Raw genomic sequence first — 20,041 nt, forward strand, 5'->3', positions numbered from 1 at the left:
AATAACGAAAAAAACGTCTCTCTGTTTTCCCTCGTCTCTCACCTCCTTCCACATCACAGTGTCCTGGATGCAGGACTTTTGTGAGAAAGGAAACCTCTAATCTGAGCGTCCGCTGCGCAGTGTGCACAGCAAAGAGAGGACGGGTCTATGAGTTCTGCTGGCAGTGTTTGAGGGAGTGGAAGGGTCCGGCTCCACGCTCAGACCGCTGTGAAAACGACGGCTGCTGCAACGAATCACTGAAAGCTCTGAAAAACTGTCCAGATATCACCTTTGAGTCTGTGACAGGGGTCACTGGCTGTCCCTCCATCCGAGCCTGTCCCACCTGTGGCTCACTGGTGCAGCATAGCAAAAAGCATTGTAAAAGCATCGTCTGTCCCCGATGTCGGGTGAAGTTTTGTTTTGTGTGCCTGAAACTGGCTGAAGAGTGTTTCAAGACAAGTAAAATTTCAGGACAGTGCTCCAGTGGTGTTGCCCCCAGACAGAGCTCTATACCTGTGTGGAAGAAGTAATGATATAAACAACACTATGTAAGTGCTTCTGTTTCTTTTTATGTGTCTTTTCTTAATTGCACCATTGCTGTAATTTACATTCTTCTCTGGTTTTGAAAATCTGAATTGTCACATATATTGTGAGTCTGAAGCGTTTATCGATTCATAATTGTTTCATTTCATAAATGCTTTCATATTCCACCACCACATGTTGTTGTTCGTTTCATTGTGTATTGCTCAGCCTCCTTTTTGTCTTGTGTTATCACTACATCACTGCTCCTTTGTCACACATGTTAATATACAAACATACTATTTATTTGAGTGAATTATTTCTGTTGCACATTAAAATGATAACTGAGCGCTGGATTAAAACAACACTGTGTAGATAGAACTACACAAAAACAAAACTTCAAATGCTGCTGGCTATCAGCTCCATCGTTGGCTGATAATTAAAAGATATGTCCGTGCTATATTTTTAGCTTGTATTAACACCACATACACCACAACTTGGTAGATTTTTCTCACTTCATTTCCTCTGACTATGTTTCCTTGCAGGTTTGTGAGTTGAACATGTTGTTCAGGCCACTAAACCAGAACAACAGCGCTGATCACAGCAAAGCCGCGTACATGTTTTGGACACTTTAGAGTTTGTCCTGTACTTTGCATCATAAAGCCTGGGCAGCGTTTCAGTATATTCCCCTAAAACAGCAAATTTGTGGGTGTATTTCCTTATTCAGCGTCACAAAGTCCTGTTGTTGTACCTGAAATAATAACAGGAAAGTACCGAATACACCAGCACCAGTGTTTGGCATGAGAACAGGGCAGTGAACATGCTTCACTTTCTGTTTGTCTTACTGAAAGCTGCTGTAAAACTATTTATGAATCCCACTGAAAAAGAAACCAAACGCATTTATTGACATTATTACATTATTTTAAATAAAGAATATGAAGAATATGGATATTTAGAATAATGCCATAACATAAAAAGTAAAACTATGAGCCATTACTTCACAAACAAGGCAACAAACCCAGGTTGTACATGTCAAAGTAAATAAAATGAAAGGTGAATATCTAGAGGGGGAATCCAGACTTTCTGTCGTGCATTCACGTGACTTCTTGTAACTGTCAGGAAACACACACAAATAAAACCCTGCAGCAATTAATAAAGGTGACAGAGCAGGCGGTGTTGGAAATGCCTCAGGGACCTTCCTCTAACAACTGAATCAGCAGCACCATGTTTTGTGATTGGCTCTTTGTGAAAGAAAATCTATCTGATGTCTGAAACAGGTTCATGCATGTGAATAAATTTCCTGAATGTTCAACAGGATAAATGACAGAGAAATAGTAACATGTATCCACATATCATATAAAATTTAATATCAAACAGATATTTTACATATACAGTGGACGTATAGTGAAGCTGGAAACTGGTCAGTTTTTCTACTGTAGATCTAGAAGTGTAAAAATCTGATGCTGTTTGTCACAGAGCAAAACCTGACATGAAGTCAGTTTTAATCAAAGGCCCAGTGTAATTCCCTCTATGGGTCAATCCCAAAATAACACTGAAGAATGATGACATTGACGAGTTGTCGACAGATTGTGAAAAGCGTTTTAATATCCAAGAAAGTCCGAAAATTTAACAAAAATTACATATCAGGCAGCTGAGGCGAAACTTAATGGGAGATGAATGAAGAAGCTTAAAGACACTTTGTTCTGCAACATACCAGGAAACTCTGTCTTCTCCTACATCCGTTTATTTAGTAGCTAAAACAACCAATGTGTGTGGGTGGTCAATTTCACAGAGTGATTGGCTAGAAAACATTACAAATGACTTTTTACAACTCATTTTCCAATCATCATTTGAATCAAAAGGATGTGAAGAGACGATGAGTCTCTGTGAAGCCGTCTATCCTCCATGAACTCTCAGCAGCACGAGGATGAGATCGTTGTGCTGGATGCCATGTTGAACCAGCGTGGTGGAGTCATCGGACAGTGTCTGATCTTTGAAAACCAGCCGCACTTCACCCTTTCCTGCGAGACACAGAGAAACAAAATGAGTGTGGTCTTCCATGAGAGATGAACATTCATATCACTTGGAGTGTAAGTTCACATTTTAATTGTGAGCTGACCAGGAACAATTGTCAAATTATCAATTATCACATTATCGAAAACCGCATCATCAGCCGAGTGCAATATTCAAATCGCAGGTGCTGCATTTTTTTTTTTTTTGGATAAAGATAAAATGCGTCGCCACACACCATAAATCAAGCATTGCGGTGCCGCAGAGACGCATGTGGGATGTAAAGGAACAGGATTGTTTGGTACAAGCTCCAACAAAAACACATCATCTTCATTTTTATATTTTTTCACTGAAAATGAAATGCAAAAAAAATGACCACTCCAATGAAATCGTGTGTTATTATTATTGTTAAGTTATAAATTGCATAGTTTAATTTGCTAGTTCAGAAGTTAGTTGGCTACATGTTCACCCACGGTACTGTAAGTTTACTTTCGATCTGTTTTAAGAGTATTTATTACCTTTGACGCTGGGAATCGCCTTCAGTACTTTCCTCTTCAGCTGTTTCGTGGTCACTTTATTCATCTGCTTCTTTGACTTGACCAGGGGGACACTCATCATCCCACCTGTAAGCCCGTTGTGCACCCTCACTGATATGCCCTTACACATGTTTTCGTGTGTGATGCTCCTCTCAGGTTCTGTCTGTTGACGGTAATGACAGTGGAGGTCGATGTTTCGTCAGACGTCAGAGAAGACCTGCCTCTTTTGTTCTCAGCATAAAGTAATCTCGTCCTATCAGTGTTTGTTGTGCTCACTGCGGAAACTCCCTGAAATTCAAGAACCAATATTTGTTTTACTTTCACATTGGGTTTGTCCTATTAACAGCTCATATGAAACAGTTTACCAAAACAACAACATTGACATTTATTTTTATTGATTTTATTACAGTATTTTTCAAAATACAGAAGAACATCTTTTTGAAATTGTTGGGGTTTTCACAACAAAGACACTTTAGAGTTTGTCCATACTTTGCATCATACTGCGTGGGAAACATTTCACTATCCACCAAAAACAACCAATGTGTGAATGCGTTTCCTTATTCAGCATCACATCCTGTTTGTTTTGGTAAAAAGCTGCTGTGAAACAATTTATCAATCCAGCTGAAAAAAAAACCAAAGACTGAGTGACATAATCACAGGATTTTAAATATGATTTCATGCATATTCAAAACAATGCAATAACAAAAATAATACAATACTCCACCAAAAAGAAAATGAACCCATTTTCAACAGCACATTACTGGTTAGCAAAATGAAATATGGAATGGGGAAAACCAGACATGCTTTCAGTCACGTAATTTATTGTAACTGCAAAAGAGAAAGTGAAAATATTACCCAGTGTGCCACCTGATGTTTTAAAAAGAGAAAATTGTATTATGTTTGAGTAATTTGTCACAATAAGGTGAATCTCTGAACTAAACTATGAATTGTTTGGACACCAAAATATTTTTGAACTCCTGCATGAATGTAAACCCTGTTTCTGTAACGTAACAGTTCGATACAGATCTATATCGTTCTGCAAGAGGGAAATTCCTTTTTGCAGCAAGGCAGCATGAAACATGCCACAATAAACCCACGATCCAAAAAATAAGACAATAAAAATGCTGGAACTATACTTTATAAGCCATTCAAACAGTAAGGATGTTTGTTAAATACAATAATAAAACAGCTAAAAGAGAATAAAGATAAGAAAAACAAAGTGCAAGTGGCAGAGTATACTGCACTAGAAGACAACTTATTGCATATGAGATAAATAAAAAGTTGAACCTGCTGCACCTCATTTTTGGAAAGTTGTTGTTTGCATGTGTCTGTGATATGGAGATATATTATATATAATATATATATTATTATTATATTAATGTTGCTTTGAACCAGATCATCCTGTGAAACACTTTATCAATCCCAGGACCATCACTCCACAAATAAGACAACAAAACAGCGTTATTCACTCACGTGACTTTAAACTGAAAATAACACACACACACACACACACACACACACACACAAGCAGGAAACTCAACAGGGAGCTTCGGTGTTTGTAGTTGGTGGAGAAACTAGAAGCCGCTCGGGTTAAAATGGGCTCTAATGAGTCTAATGATGGACACGCGACGAGTCAGGCTGAGAAGTGTTTTAACCCGCGAGACTCGACACTTCGCTTCGTGAACACAGAGGACGAGTTCGACTGTAAGTAACCGAGTATGTCCCCAAAGTGTCCAAAGAAGTGTGTACGGTGTATAAGCGTCGCGTTTTGTTTATTTGTGTGTGTGTGTGTGTGTGTGTGTGTGTGTGTGACGGTTTCTCCGTGTTTTTCCTCAGTTCTGTGTGAAGGTTTCAAGTCTCGCAGAGCTCTGATGTCCTGTGGTCACGCTGTGACTCCGACGTCTCTGACCAACTGGTGCCGCAGGTTATTGGACCAGGTAGGCTGTATATATGTACATATATCAGATTGCCTTTTATGAAATATGTTTTAAAAAAAAACCATATGTACATACAATATATGTAAAAAATAATAAATATGAAACGCATTACAAATTGGCAGTTTCATATATTAACATATAGGCTGTATGTCTAGCCCATAAAAATATGTTTGTTCATGTATGTATGCATATAGATATGGCCTATACGTAGCTATATCCGTCCAATAGCCCGTCAATATATGTTATTATATATCTACATTTAAAAGATAGACATGTATGTTAAAGAAAAACATATAAGCAGAGATAATTTTTTATGTATGTTGTATTGATAAACTTGCATTCATAATAATATAAATATATATCGTTAATATATATGGTTGCAACATATAGTGCCATATAAAGAAATTATTTTTAATTTACTGTATATACATATACAAATTTCTCTATCAACTTACATCTTCATACATTCAGAGAATGTATATGTGATAATAATATATTGCCTTTATGGCTCCTTTCCAACTTGTAATCGTTTTGTCAATTTACTTTTCCCTATTTTAATAAAGGGTGAAAGCAGATTCACATGTGCCCAACGTGGTTGTGTCTATGAGTGGCCTTTCTCAGAGGTTCGTAAAATGGCTCTTCTGACACCTGAAGAAACGGAATATTTTGAAAAAGCCTTGGCTGCCAATGCTCAAAAGGATAACTTGGATACCAAATTAGTAAGTGTCCCATTGAAACTATATGATGTTCACTAACTGTAACTGAAAACTAAATCTGTTGCTCAAAAATCAGTTCTGAATGGTGATAAAAAATTGTGAAATAATAACGAAAAAAACGTCTCTCTGTTTTCCCTCGTCTCTCACCTCCTTCCACATCACAGTGTCCTGGATGCAGGACTTTTGTGAGAAAGGAAACCTCTAATCTGAGCGTCCGCTGCACAGTGTGCACAGCAAAGAGAGGACGGGTCTATGAGTTCTGCTGGCAGTGTTTGAGGGAGTGGAAGGGTCCGGCTCCACGCTCAGACCGCTGTGAAAACGACGGCTGCTGCAACGAATCACTGAAAACACTGAAAAACTGTCCAGATATCACCTTTGAGTCTGTGACAGGGGTCACTGGCTGTCCCTCCATCCGAGCCTGTCCCACCTGTGGCTCACTGGTGCAGCATAGCAAAAAGCATTGTACAAACATCGTCTGTCCCCGATGTCAGGTGCCGTTTTGTTTTGTGTGCCTGAAGCTAACAGGAGGGTGTTATTCAGCACAGTGCTCTGCTGCCCCCAGACAGACCTCTATACCCATGTGGAAGAAGCAATGATATAAACAACACTATGTAAGTGCTTCTGTGTCTTTTTATGTGTCTTTTCTTAATTGCACCATTGCTGTAATTTACATTCTTCTCTGGTTTTGAAAATCTGAAATATAATTTCTTTATAGAAACATCTGGTAAATAGGATGTTCCTGTTTTGTCAGTGAGAAATTGAGCCAGATGTGATCGTCATGCCTGGAGTCTGCCTGAACTATAAGGTTGAGAATTGTCACATATATTGTGAGTCTGAAGCGTTTATCGATTCATAATTGTCTTATTTCATAAATGCTTTCATATTCCACCACCACATGTTGTTGTTCGTTTCATTGTGTATTGCCTCAGCCTCCTTTTTGTCTTGTGTTATCACTACATCACTGCTCCTTTGTCACACATGTTAATATACAAACATACTATTCATTTGAGTGAATTATTTCTGTTGCACATTAAAATGATAACTGAGCGCTGGATTAAAACAACACTGTGTAGATAGAACTACACAAAAACAAAACTTCAAATGCTGTTGGCTATCAGCTCCATCGTTGGCTGATAATTAAAAGATATGTCCGTGCTATATTTTTAGCTTGTATTAACACCACATACACCACAAATTGGTAGATTTTTCCCACTTCATTTCCTCTGACTATGTTTCCTTGCAGGTTTGTGGGTTGAACATGTTGTTCAGGCCACTAAACCAGAACAACAGCGCTGATCACAGCAAAGCCTCGTACATGTTTTGGACACTTTAGAGTTTGTCCTGTACTTTGCATCATAAAGCCTGGGCAGCGTTTCAGTATATTCCCCTAAAACAGCAAATTTGTGAGTATATTTCCTTATTCAGCATCACCAAGTCCTGATGTTGTCCCTGATATGACGACAGGAAAGTACCGAATATACCAGCACCAGTGTTTGGCATGAGCACAGGGCAGTGAACATGCTTCACTTTCTGTTTGTCTTATTGAAAGCTGCTGTAAATCTATTTATGAATCCCACTGAAAAAGAATCCAAGCGCATGTATTGACATTATTACTTTATTTTAAATAAAGAATATGAAGAATATGGATATTTAGAATAATGCAATAACATAAAAAGTACAACTATGAGCCATTACATTACTTCACAAGCAAGGCAACAAACCCAGGTTGTACATGTAAAAGTAAATAAAATGAAAGGTGAATATCTAGAGGGGGAATCCAGACTTTCTGTCGTGCATTCACGTGACTTCTTGTAACTGTCAGGAAACACACACAAAATAAAACCCTGCAGCAATTAGTAAAGGTGACAGAGCAGGCGGTGTTGGAAATGACTCAGGGACCTTCCTCTAACAACTGGATCAGCAGCATCATGTTTTGTGATTGGCTCTTTGTATTGGTCTCTTGACCAATTAGAACGCAGCGTCTCAGAGGGATGTTCAGTTCATGTTCAGTGTTTAGCAGAGCTGGTGCAGTGTCAGTTTGTTCAGATGTAAATAGTTCAAACACTAGCCATGCCCCTTGCTGAAGACCATGATGTCAGGTCACACAAGTTCATATGTGAATACATTTCCTGATTGTTGGACAGGGTAAATGACAGCAAAACACTAACATGTATTCACATATCATATAACATTCTATATCAAAACAGACATATTCCACACAGTGTAGAAATTAAGTGCAAGTGTAAAAATGAGGTTTCACACAGATCAATCACAGTCAATCAAAGGCCCAGAAAGAGCTGTAGCACCAACTATAGGCCAATCCCAATAAAATACTTAATGATGACACTGTTTAGGTCTGTCTTTGACTTGAATTATAAAAAGGATGGAAAGTATTAAGTATTAACTGGTAGAAAACCTGGTAGGCTACAGATTATGTTATGCGTTCAGTGTGAATACTTGAGTGTCAAACAGACAAGGTTGGGACATTTTGGAGTTCAAGCTGAGGTGGAATGTGTAATGTGTCTCGGTAAGGACCAGAACATGAGTGGGTTCAAAAATCAGAGAGCTTTTCCATACTTCTGTTTTTGCCGTCCTTGTCCCCCATACCACCATCTCCCCTGCCGGGATCCTCTCCTCCCCCGAACAGACTGTGAATCACTGTGATGGTGGACAAGTCCTGGACTCCATACTCACACAGCCGGCGGGAGTCTATGCGCAGATCCCTGCCAGCGAAGACCAACCTGTAGGCATCTATATTGCAAAATAAATCAAAACAATATCATTTAAATCTCGCACTCGTAGTCTTACTTAATGACCTGCGACCTTACAGGCAAAAAAAAACTCGCTTCCGCGCACGGATTTGGGTTTAACCGAAGACAGACAACTTAACGTTAATATTAACTATATAGTTTAGGCTATGAATCCCGGCTTGTGATCCGGTTTCCAGGTGGCTGTTTCAATCATGAACAACGCGTGTAGCTCGGACGCAGCCATAAAAGAAAGTATATTTACCGTCGTTGCTGTAAAAACCAGTCTTTATGATCTTCTCCTTCAGCTGCTGCACCGTCAGGCTCTCAAACTGCTCCTCGGTGTCGCACAGGTGGATCGCCGCCACCACCCTGCCGTTATATTTCACAAACACCTGGAAAACCATTTCTGCTGTTCTTCCCACAATCTTTTTTTTGTGTGTGTGTGTGTGTGTGTGTGTGTGTGTGTGTGTGTGTGTGTGTGTGTGTGTGTGTGTGTTTGCAGATTTGCTGACTGTGATGATGGTGTCCGACGATTATGCCGGAAGAAGCTGTAAAAATCTACTTTCTCGTTCGTCTTTAAACTTATTTACTTACTTATAAACGTACTTAAATATTTACAATACTGGCGTTTTACTTGAGAGAAAACGTCTTACCAAGATACACAGTATAATTCAATCTCAACTCCAAATACAACTGTTATTTCTTTACTATCAATTTTATTGTGTGTCCTGTTTGTCAATTGTCTTTTGATCATAATCTCTATGACAGCAAAAATAATATTCATTTTCATACTGAATCTTATAAAACTCAATATCAAACAGATATTTTACACACAGTAGAGACTTGTAGTGAAGCTGGAAACTGTATAAGTGTAAAAAAAATGTGATGACCTGTGAAACCTTTGACACGGAACAAAACCTGAGTTAGAGTCAATGAAAGGCCCAGAAGGAGCTGTAGCACCATCTACAGGTCAAAACCAATATAACAGAACAACAATGACGCTCATGACTGTCTCCAGACATTAAGAAAAATGACTGAGGATTGAAAAGACACTTTGATCTAAATACATGATGACACGTTTTAAACATTAATTTAGGTGTTTCAGAGACTGGTGATATTCCATGAGACAGGAAAAGACTTTAGTTTAAGACTAAGGTCTGGAAAGTCTGGTATGTGCATGCAAAGCAAAGAGTATTAACTAGTAGGAGAACTGGCACAGATTGTCATGTGTTCAGTATGAATACAATAGTTCTGTCAAACAAACAATGTTGGGACACATTTTAGAGTTTTACTCCAAACGGTTGCACAACGTCAACCGTATCGTTTGAACAACAGAAACTGAGAGAATCAACAACTTGTTTCTAACTATTAATTAGTACGAATATACAGATAAGAGCTCATCTGATCTGTCCCCCGGTTTGCAGCCATGTCAGTTTGTCACACACCAGTTAATACAACATTAAAAGTAAATAATAAAAAGAAAATACAATTCATCCAAATGTGTGACTGTCAAAATGGTTGATTATTACACAGTGGGTGCATATTATCAGGCAGTGGAGTGTGCACATACCAGGGTGGGTATGACAATATGGGAATGAATTCCATACAGAGGGTTACGAGGAAGGTTTTTTGTCACACTAAAAATGTTGCACCAAAAGTGGCACATGAGGCAACTGTTGGGCAATCTCTGGAGTTCAGCTCTGGCAACCCCCTGGTGTGATGTTACATGTCAAATGTGTCTCTGAAAGTAACAGATACAACCTGAGGAGGTTTAAAATAAAGACAGCCTTTCCATACTTCGGTTTTTGCCTTCCTTGTCCCCCATACCACCATCTCCCCTGCCGGGATCCCATCCTCCTCCCCCGGTCACCAGTACAACAATTTGGATGACCGACATGTGTTGGATTCCATATTTTCTCAGCAGGCTTGAGTCATCGTCCAAATGCTGTCAGTGAAGATCAACCTCACGCGTTCAGGATCTATCCCAAAACAAATCAGTGTTAGTAAATTTCATTTATCCATATTGACTTTGCAACCTTACTTAGAAAACACGTTTACTCGCATGAATGTGTGTTTAACAGATGACCATTTAATCGTTAACGTTAGCTGTGTAATTTAGGCCTGTAAGTGTCGAGACTATTTCAATCATGAACATCGTGTGTAGGTCGGATGTAAAATGGAAAGTAGTTTTACCGAAGCCATGGCAAAAACCCGCCTCTACTATCTTCTGCTTCAGCTGCAGCACCGTCAGGTTGTTAAACTGCTCCTCGGTGTCGCACAGGTCGACTGACTTCACCTCCCCTGTAAGACCATGCACCAACACCCGGATAACCATGTTTGTGGTGTTCTTGCCACAATCTTCTCTTCGTGCAGTACTTCTGACTGTAATGGCGTCCGATGATATTCCCGGAAGAAGCTGTAAAAATGTACTTTCACTTTCATCCTTGAACTTCAAAATATATGCTGTACTAGAGTTTTACTTAGAGAAAACGTGCTCTTACCTAAATACACACTATAATTTAATCTCACCTTCAAATAAAACAAATTTCCTTACTATCAATTTTATTTTTTAAATGTTTTTGATTTGCCTTCTATTTCAATTGATCATTATCTATATGACAGTAAAAATAATAACATCATCATCATCCACATACATGACAATACATTTTATTGTTTAAATGTCTTCGACTTGTCTTCTTGCTCTTAATGTGTCCATATTCCCATTTTAACCATTATGTTTATGTTTTGTGAAGAACACTGTTTGGCAATCTGTTATATGAAGTTTGCTATATAAATAAAACTTTACCATTATTCTATGACTAAAATGTTATTCTGATGTTTATTACACATTCAGTATCAAAAAGATGATCATGTAAGATGTAAATAAAAAGCCGTTGTCTATGATATGCAGATAATAAAGGCTGTGTGCATAACTTATGAGTCCTTGTATTAAATTTCCTGTACACACCACATGCCTCCATTACTTTCACGTGCACTCCCTCTACTGTATTCATGATGCACGCTCACAGCCTTCCTCTGGTTATACCAGTCGAAATCCTGAGCAAAAAGTGGCCAAAGTGTAAGATATGTTCCGTATTCACTGCATTAATAGCTGCATCGATTAGCAAGGTTTTCCTATCAAAACAAAAACATTGTCCACGCATGTGTGTGACTGAATTTTCTTTTTTTTTGGATTTAGCAGACAGGAAACATGAGGGAGAGATGAGCAACACAGTCCCCGGCTGAAACCTAACTGTGAATACTGAATGCATCTTAACCAATAGGATACCAGGACAGTTCTGACACTATGGTTACAAATCAAAGTGAATGGTAACAGTTTTCAACCAGTAATATTAAGCAGGACATATATAATCTACACAAAAAAATCCCTGATCACAGACTGACTCACAGGCCGCAGATTAAAAAATCCAACCAGTTATCACATGAAAATAAAGATATCATCCTTCACATTTAATCACCTCCATGGCTGTTTGACTGCCTCTTCTCTCTTTTTAGTGTTTTTTGTCGTCCTCAGACTTACGGGTTTCTCTCCCTTTCTCACAGTTGGCGTGGCGTCCCGTGTGCAGCCTTCACCTGAGGTCACAACATGCTGGTTTCTCTTCGAGCTGCATGAATTTCTGCCTAGGCTGGGTTCATTCATTCTACAGTTACTGTGCGGATGCTTTGTCAGAGAGCAGCTATTGGAGGAAACTTGAAATGACTTTACAACAGAATCACCTGCATTTTCACTGACGTCGGCCTCCGCTCTCTGTTTGATACTTTTTCCTTCTATGCTTACCTCCGCTACTACCTCTCTTTCACTTCTCACACCTTTAGTTTCTGCAGGATTCACTATAATTCTTATAGGGCTACTATCAGTCTTTGTAGCAATGCTGTTCTGTCCTGTACTGTCCCAGGCAATATCATTAGGCTTTAGTCTTTTCTTTAAGGAATTATGGTTTTGCTGAATCCTGAGGTCACAGTGCGCTGCAATGTGCTCTGAGTCTGTATTAAGATGCTGTTTGTTGGGCTCATGATGTCCACCATCTTTGTCTCTGCGTGGTCTCACACACGTTGCTCTCTTTGGCCGTTTTTCCACTTCCCCAGAAGAATCCTTCCGTTTCTTCCAAACAGCATCATCGTAGCTCTTTTTTAACGCATCACCATTCAAGTGCTTCAAGTTTCCATCCTCGCTGCAACTTTCATCCCTCAGCTGATGAGGAGGAGCGAGAGCCTCTCCTCTCTCCGACTCGTCTCGTCTTCCTTCAGCCTCGACGTCCAATCGTGCGCACTGAGCTTCCTGTTCGACTTCATGGCTTTGATCAGAATGCGTGCTCTCTTTGAAGAGAAAGAACAGAGGTTATTATTGATCAGCACAAACAGCAAGCGTACAGACCTGGTGTCAAACTGTGTTTCAAGTGAGCAACAGCAAAGGAATTTTTTACTTTGTTGGTCTGATCTAAAAATCCAGAGGGCTAGTGGGGTACGGCACTATAACAAACAATACATCTACTAACTCCAAAGTAAATGCGGTACATTTGCTTACCCTTCCTGTACATGAGAAGGTACGCAGTGCAGGACCTGGTTTGACAGGAAAAATGGTTACAACAGCAGAAACACTAAGTTCCCCTGAGCAAGCCACATAAACTCCAGCTGCATCACTACAGACTGTAGGTTCAGTATGATTGAAACAAAGTAGTTTTAGCCCATGTGTTTATTTTGGGACAAGAAAACTGCCATCAACATCTCCACCTCCCTGTGTCAGACTGATCCGTCTCCAAGAACTCCAAGTATAACTGAGGCTGATGGGAATGTCATTAGATTTGCAGGTGTACAGACATAAAACAACATATCAGATAAATTAAAATTGTGACCTGATGATGAAGTTATGAAATAGACAGTACTGTCAAATTATTACTTAATATTATAATCTTATATATTATATTATATTATATTATATTATATTAAAATAACATAATCTTGAGGGGAACATGTATATGTGTATAAATGTCAAGGTTGTTGAGATATTTCACTTAACAAATGTGACCCTCATTGTGGCGCTAGATTAAAGGTGAGGGAGTCACCAAAAGGCACTAGGGCTCATCTTCTGGGGACCATGAATGTCTGTGCATTGTGACTTCATAAAGGTTGGAGGGGTTTTAAAATGATGTCAGCTGACGTGACGAGCACTTTCATCAGACGATGCTTGAGCCCCAAACAGTGCGCAGTGACATCATGACCACCTGACCACTTGAAGGCAATATTTACCTCAGAGAGGAGTTTCCAGACCCAAACAGAGGCTGTCCGACCTGTGGAATTAGAAAAATACAGTAGCCTAAATGCTGATTTCCGGTTAAACTTGTTGCATGTTTAACTGTGCGATGATTTGTGCCATTGGACTGAGTATAGAAGAAAAGAGCCTCCTCACCTTCTCAACAATGGCATCATTGAAGCAATACCACTCCCCCGTTTCAAAAGATTTGATTTCTGCAGTGTAATGACCTCCTGTGAGGTTTCCAAAGTGGTTGACTAAGGCGTAGAGGTCATATTTGCAATTCTGAAGACAGGGAAATAAAACAAAATCCTACTTAAGAAATATTAAATTAAAGCAATTTTCTGATGAATGTAAAACATTTTTTAAATACCTCCATGTGTAAAGTTTGGGGAACTTCAACTTTGCAGTGAAGCTTGACGTAGCTCTTCCACTTGTAGTCGAAGGTAAATCTCTTCAGCAGGAGAGTCAGAATCACTGGAGTTTGTGTCATCTCACAGTCCTAAATCCCACAGAGAAAAACATCTGCATTAACAACAGACAGTCAAAAAGTCATTTATATTCTAATAAAGATCAAATTAATTACTCACAATCTCAGCATCTTGCTTTTTATTACACCGGGCGCAGTACATCTTGTTATCCCCGTAGACTTGTTCTTTCTTGAAGAAGGCCTTCAACCCTCTCTCCTGTAAACATTGTATATCTATTTATCCTGCGTGTCCCTTTTCTTTCTTTCTCTCTCAGTATGAAAGATACAGAACTCTGATTCTGGTTGAAGGAAAGCATAATACCACACTGTAGGTGTCGCATGAATTCTCCATCGCAAGTGGCAGAATCCAAAAATAGCTCCGGGAGTCGATCCTTTTCTTACACCTGACGCATGTGGTTTTATGATTCAGCTCTCCCCTGAATGTCTACACACAAAAAGGTTTTTTTATATATACACACAATACTCTCCTCCTTTAAAATTTACTTTAATTCTTATGTAAAAATGCTGTTTAGTACTGGTTGGTTTTTAGTTGCGTGAGGACTACAGGTGTAAACTAGCACATTTAGCTTGTTGTTCTTCCATTCAATATGTTCAGTACATTAAAGTGTCCCTACCTTGGACGCCTCAGGGCTGGTGAGACACAGTATCCTCTCTAAGTACTCGGCAGCGTCACGTTGCTCGTACGCTGAATGTGGGAGTGAGTGGACAGAGAATGACGTTTCATCATTAAAGTATATTCTGCCTCTCTGAGTCTGCAGGACTTTAACACACACAGGCTTCTACAGCTGCAGTGACATGTCTCAAATCTAAACTTACCATCTCTGATCCCCAGATTTTTTACAAAGCTGTGTGTTTCAGCCAAACCCCTCTCTAAGGCATCAAACAGTTTTCCCAGGAGTGCGTCAATGGTTGTCGAACCTTCACTGCAGCACCTGTGGCACGGTGAGAAGTACACGTGGCTTTGTTAAAGAAGAAACCAATGAAAGCAAAGTCAGATTATTTAACATGCTCTAAAACAACAATCTGTTCATGTGAACTGGACTGATCTCATATCCTATCTGACAAATCTGTTTTAAAGGAATAGCTCGATATTTTGTGCCAGACCATCTATCGCCTGGGACCAGTAACTTCCTGGAGTCCCCACTCCACAGTGAGCTTTACAGGTGCTGGTTTTTCTGTATTTCCTTTGGACAGAGCCAGGCTAGCTGTTTCCCCCTGCTTCTGGTCTTTATGCTAAGCTAAGCTAACAAGCTGCTGGCTCCAGCGTGGAGTGGTATCAAACTTCTCATGTACTAACTCTCTGCAAGAAAGTGAATAAGCGCAAACTACTCCTTTAATACACTGCATTCAGTTTCACTTCATCTAATCTGTCTAAAAATAAAAATAAAACACTTACAAAGGGGAATTTGAAGAACTTTTTATTGAACCCCGGAAGTCTTCAGTCATAAAAAGCACCTGAAGCACGCTGTTCAAATAGCATGTCAGACCTGGACTGTTCAGGCCATGGTAATCTAAAGACAAAACAGGGACAAAAAGACACACAAAATCCACATTATCTTATAACTCTGAAATATATGAGCCGTATACGAGCCACTGTGTCACTGACCTGAGATGGTGAAGTTGTCTAGTCTCTCTGTGAACATATTTACACGCTCATGATTCATAGTGATCTCCTTCGAATGGGAGCGTTGACATTTTTAGATTATCGATCCTTTTTTTCCCCACATGTATGGATATATTCACCCTGTGGAATCACAACGGATACAGCAGAAGTTAATGGAGAGTGATCAGATTCACAAGTCAAGAAGAATGAACAGAATCATAATTGACTCTAAGGGATCAATACTTCTTCCATCACTCCATAAAACTATACAAAAATCACAATGAGAAACCACATTATTGTTATTATGTTGTTGTTATATTATAGATTTATATTTGTAAAACCTAAAGGATTTTCAATCAGCACAGCAGGTAGTGATTTTACAAACATTTTACAGGCACCAGTGAAAGCAGCTGTTGTGTTTGGGTGTTATGGAAACTCAAGCCGCCTCTAAATCCTCCATTTCCCGGCGCCTCAAAACCACACTTTAAAAATAAGCTACAAGAGCACAACAATAAACACACTATAAAGTGCCACGTGTAGGCTACACCGTGTCTACTTACGGTCCGATAAGCACGTGAGGTTTTCTTTGGATGTGTATTAAAATGGGAGGGTAAAACACAGGAATACTCACCGTGCATCCTGTCCGATGATCCGGCGTGTAACTGTGAACTTTCACTTTCGATACCAGCGAGAGTTTGAAGGAGGAAGATACAGCGATACACACACACACACACACACACACACACACACACACACACACACACACACAAACACCAGGAAGGACTCTCAGCTTAAACTACATACAAACCCTGGACATTTCTTCCAGAAGTATTGAGTGTTGAAATAATCCTCCAGACTTCGTGTAGTTTCAGGCGCAGGTGCGACACTTCCTGTTCAAAATAAAGGGGAAGTCCTTAAAAAAAAAAACAACAACAACAGAGAGACGAACTTTCACATCAAGGTAAGACAAAACAATCTATTCAATTCATCCTTTTTCTTTTATTAATGTAGTTTTAATGTGTAACATCAGGCTATAAAGTTTTAGGGAGGTTTCATCCATTCACTGGGTGTCATGTCGCCTTCAAAATAAAATAATATAAACGTTGAGTGAGAGATAAGGATTTACTGACGTATCAAGCTCATACTTCGTGTGTATTACTTGACACATTAAATGGTTAAAACTTTATTAAACTTTATTGTTAGATCAAAATCTAATGGCTAAGGGGGTATAGGCTGAGTGTTTGAGGGAGACCCATAGATTAGACATTTTGTTTCTTTTAGGATTTCTTTCCATGCCTGTGTGTGTGTGTGTGTGTGTGTGTGTGTGTGTGTGTGTGTGTGTGTGTGTGTGTGTGTGTGTGGTTTATGCTCTCCAAAGGAGAACAAAATTAGTGACATGAAATCAAACGGTGAATGGTGTGCCATAATAAGGAAATTGAGTATTTAATAAGGTAACTTGCGCATGTAGAGGCTGAGGTCTAATAAAGAAAGAATTATTGGCCTCTTCCTGAATATTTTCTTGATTAGACTACAAACAGAAGGGCAAAAATGAACATGTTCTCAACCCTACTCTAACATCAAGTTAAGTTGTTCACTGAATATTCCCGGCAGGTGAGTGAGTCAGGTGTGCTGACATCAGCTCAGTCATGTGATAAAATATGTCGTTAACCCGGATGTTTGTTTTTTTTCAACATCATATCTCCAAATCATCAGGTTGGAGGTTTTTCAAACAACTAATCTCTAACTGCATGTTAACCAAGTCAAATCTGAACACACTGACATGATACATGTATTTTTAGATTCTGTGTGGCCTGTACTTCTCTGAAGATATCATCATTACAGATGTGCATCACCAATAAATCCACATAGAAATCATAAATCAAACATGATGCTCCAGTTAACTCCAGAACCTGAGCAGGAATCATCAGGTTTTTAAGTTTCCTTCAGTATCAAAGGTATCCAGTGATAGCTGTCTGTACACCCCATGGGTACACTGCAAACAGGAACTTCCAACAGCTAATTCAGCATAGCCTACATAACTGTGTGTAACATAAATGTTTACAAATGTCGGCTTAAATGAACCATGAACATTGTTCTCACATTAAATCTGTAAACCTTTCAGTATTTGCCATTTGTTTATTCCACTAAGGAGAATCAAAATGAGTTCTCTGAGGCAGGAGCAGGTGGAGAAGAAATACGACCCACTCGATACCACGCTTGGTTTGTCGACAGGAGGGACGACTTGGACCCAGTGTGTAAGATTCATTTCCTTTCTCGCTGAGCACGTGCACAGAAAAGTGCAACAAATAAGGACTACTGATTATCAAACTTAAGTGTCATTGTATGAGCTGTTGGATTTCAGAAATTCAGAGTTCTTCCAGTCGCTAATATAGTTGTTGTTGTGCTCTTCAGCTTCAGAAGATGGTGACGGCGGCCTCAGAGCAGAGATGTCCTGCGGCCACGCGGTCACCCCTGAATCTCTAACACTGTGGTGTAGCAGCCAGCTGGATGAGGTATCTTATATCTTGAAAACTCTTTTTTTGTCAGTAAATTTTATTTTTTACTATTCGTCCGATGAGAGGGAGAGAGCAGGAGACTGGATCAATGTTTGAAATCGTCCTCTTTCTTGCTGGAAATATTAATATCTAAGTATAATAATCCCAAGCGCTCTCAGAGAGTGGGAGTAGTTAATTTATCGTATTTATAGATGTACAGTTGGAGATCATGGAGAAGATCATAACTTTAATTTCAGGGGTTTATCCTTTAACCTTAAAGAAACGATTCTTGAAACACCATTATATTTACATCAAACACCCATCAGCAAATCTCTTCCGGTTTTTTCTAAAATCCTAAACTGGAATCTTCTCTTTGTTGTTTGAAGGGGAAATACAAATTCAGATGCCCTGCAGTGGTAGAGGGCACCAAACTGTGCAACAAACTGTGGTCGTACGAGGAAGTGCGCAGACTGGCTGATTTGTCTGTTGAGGAAATGCAGCACTTTGAAGAGACCATGGCCCATCTGGCTGCTGCAGAGTACTATGAGGTTCAGCCAGTAAGTGACGTCTCAGTGGATTTTTCTTTGATTCAGAAATTTACAACAAAATCAAGTGAAGTAATTTTCATTGTTGTGTTTTTCCACATCAGTGCCCACAGTGCAAAACATGTGTGGAGAGAAGGGACCTGTCCAACCTGTGTGTGACGTGCACCATATGTACGGCCGATCAGAAGAAGGCCTACCAGTTCTGCTGGCAGTGTCAGAAGCGGTGGAAAGGTCACGGCCCTCGATCTGACCGCTGCGACAACGACGGCTGCACCAACAGGGACTTGGAACTCCTGCAGACGTGCAAGACCATCAGTCTGCCGGAGGTGGAGGGCGCCACCGCCTGCCCCTCCGTCCGAGCCTGCCCTACATGTGGCATAAGGGTGGAACATAACCAGCAATACTGCAAAAATATTAACTGTCCTCGCTGCGGCGTGCAGTTCTGTTTCATCTGCCTGAAACTAAAGCGTGAATGCTGCCAGACCAGTTCACCATACAAAATCTGTCCCAGTGGTGTGGCTCCCAGACAGACCTCGATCCCTGCCTGGAAGAGAAAATGAAAACAAAAAATGGTCTGTCTTTACTTAATGGGCAAATAAGCAATACTAGATATTTAAAAGAAAATATGAATAATGAGAAATCAACAATAAAAGCAGGATGATTCTATTCTATTTATATTAGCCTGTAAATATAGACAAAACCTTTGTGACAAATACATATGTTGTACCAACGGACATGGAAGATCATTTTTACTTGTGACCCTACTCTGCCCCCTTCTGGTCAGATATTAAACTGCACATGACAAGAAGGGTCAGTATCGATTAAAGGTGTTTTATTAGACTGTATTTAGATCATTTATAATGTTAGGTCATTTTCATATCTACAAAAACATAATTTTTCTTTCACAAAAGATCATCTAAGAATCTATTTACTAACTTCATCATCATCATACCTTTACGTTCTTTTTGTGCCTTTTCTTTTTCTTTACATTTACGCAGAGCTCGCTCTAGACAAGTTTTGTGCCGACTGAAAATGTCATATACAGTTATAAGTGCTTTTGTGTCATGGCTCATTTTTTTGTGCAATGCGGCAAAATTTACCTCGTAAAATGTCCTTGAAATTCAAAAATATGAAATGTGAGAAATAAAGCTATTGTAAAAAATAATACTGGATTTCTTAAATGTGGGTT

The 20,041-nt window shown here is 39.5% G+C and overlaps 3 protein-coding genes, 1 long non-coding RNA gene and 1 pseudogene across 5 annotated transcripts; 2 read left to right on the plus strand and 3 right to left on the minus strand.

Moving 5' to 3' along the window:
• Window positions 1-1,840: 1,840 nt before the first annotated feature.
• On the minus strand, window positions 1,841-3,255 carry LOC147817242 (uncharacterized). The gene is made up of 2 exons (XR_015436529.1): window positions 3,027-3,255; window positions 1,841-2,519 (listed from the first exon to the last, which is right to left on the minus strand). It is a non-coding gene; the product is annotated as an uncharacterized LOC147817242 (long non-coding RNA).
• A 1,301-nt stretch (window positions 3,256-4,556) lies between these two features.
• Window positions 4,557-6,591, plus strand: LOC111647225 (uncharacterized). Its single transcript, XM_023396846.2, has 4 exons — window positions 4,557-4,748; window positions 4,881-4,981; window positions 5,545-5,700; window positions 5,862-6,591. The coding sequence occupies exons 1-4, from the start codon at window positions 4,640-4,642 to the stop codon at window positions 6,291-6,293; spliced, it is 798 nt and encodes a 265-aa protein (XP_023252614.1). The 5' UTR covers window positions 4,557-4,639; the 3' UTR covers window positions 6,294-6,591.
• A 705-nt stretch (window positions 6,592-7,296) lies between these two features.
• LOC111647156 (uncharacterized) lies at window positions 7,297-10,858 on the minus strand. The gene is made up of 3 exons (XM_087171247.1): window positions 10,641-10,858; window positions 8,710-10,426; window positions 7,297-8,448 (listed from the first exon to the last, which is right to left on the minus strand). Exons 2-3 carry the CDS (start codon window positions 8,849-8,851, stop codon window positions 8,249-8,251), a joined length of 342 nt encoding a protein of 113 aa, XP_087027373.1. The 5' UTR covers window positions 8,852-10,426; window positions 10,641-10,858; the 3' UTR covers window positions 7,297-8,248.
• A 240-nt stretch (window positions 10,859-11,098) lies between these two features.
• Window positions 11,099-16,653, minus strand: LOC111647159 (ubiquitin carboxyl-terminal hydrolase 47-like). Its single transcript, XM_023396770.2, has 12 exons — window positions 16,444-16,653; window positions 15,816-15,953; window positions 15,606-15,720; window positions 15,026-15,141; window positions 14,824-14,894; window positions 14,511-14,633; window positions 14,310-14,405; window positions 14,093-14,221; window positions 13,876-14,004; window positions 13,716-13,756; window positions 12,994-13,028; window positions 11,099-12,785 (listed from the first exon to the last, which is right to left on the minus strand). Exons 2-12 carry the CDS (start codon window positions 15,871-15,873, stop codon window positions 11,923-11,925), a joined length of 1,776 nt encoding a protein of 591 aa, XP_023252538.1. The 5' UTR covers window positions 15,874-15,953; window positions 16,444-16,653; the 3' UTR covers window positions 11,099-11,922.
• A 1,311-nt stretch (window positions 16,654-17,964) lies between these two features.
• On the plus strand, window positions 17,965-20,017 carry LOC111647169 (E3 ubiquitin-protein ligase RNF19A-like; annotated as a pseudogene). The gene is made up of 4 exons (XR_015436528.1): window positions 17,965-18,067; window positions 18,225-18,325; window positions 18,694-18,864; window positions 18,957-20,017. The product of XR_015436528.1 is annotated as an E3 ubiquitin-protein ligase RNF19A-like (transcript).
• The last annotated feature ends 24 nt before the right edge of the window (window positions 20,018-20,041 follow it).

This window comes from Seriola lalandi, unplaced genomic scaffold, assembly GCF_002814215.2.
Source record: "Seriola lalandi dorsalis isolate HSWRI2012SDOR001 ecotype SW California unplaced genomic scaffold, Sedor1 jcf7180002054983, whole genome shotgun sequence".
In the NCBI taxonomy this organism is placed as follows: domain Eukaryota; kingdom Metazoa; phylum Chordata; class Actinopteri; order Carangiformes; family Carangidae; genus Seriola; species Seriola lalandi.

What these genes read in the sequence shown, in the direction of transcription:
- LOC111647156 (XM_087171247.1), bottom strand. Translation starts at nt 8,851, where the DNA reads ATGGTTTTCCAGGTGTTTGTGAAATATAACGGCAGGGTGGTGGCGGCG. An exon ending in TGGTTTTTACAGCAACGACG is followed by an intron (nt 8,449 to 8,709) that starts GTAAATATACTT and finishes TTTGCAATATAG; the next exon opens with ATGCCTACAGGTTGGTCTTC.
- LOC111647159 (XM_023396770.2), bottom strand. Translation starts at nt 15,873, where the DNA reads ATGAATCATGAGCGTGTAAATATGTTCACAGAGAGACTAGACAACTTC. An exon ending in AAATCTGGGGATCAGAGATG is followed by an intron (nt 14,895 to 15,025) that starts GTAAGTTTAGAT and finishes TCCCACATTCAG; the next exon opens with CGTACGAGCAACGTGACGCT. An exon ending in CCCAAACTTTACACATGGAG is followed by an intron (nt 14,005 to 14,092) that starts GTATTTAAAAAA and finishes CCCTGTCTTCAG; the next exon opens with AATTGCAAATATGACCTCTA.
- LOC111647225 (XM_023396846.2), top strand. Translation starts at nt 4,640, where the DNA reads ATGGGCTCTAATGAGTCTAATGATGGACACGCGACGAGTCAGGCTGAG. An exon ending in CACAGAGGACGAGTTCGACT is followed by an intron (nt 4,749 to 4,880) that starts GTAAGTAACCGA and finishes GTTTTTCCTCAG; the next exon opens with TTCTGTGTGAAGGTTTCAAG. An exon ending in ATAACTTGGATACCAAATTA is followed by an intron (nt 5,701 to 5,861) that starts GTAAGTGTCCCA and finishes TCCACATCACAG; the next exon opens with TGTCCTGGATGCAGGACTTT.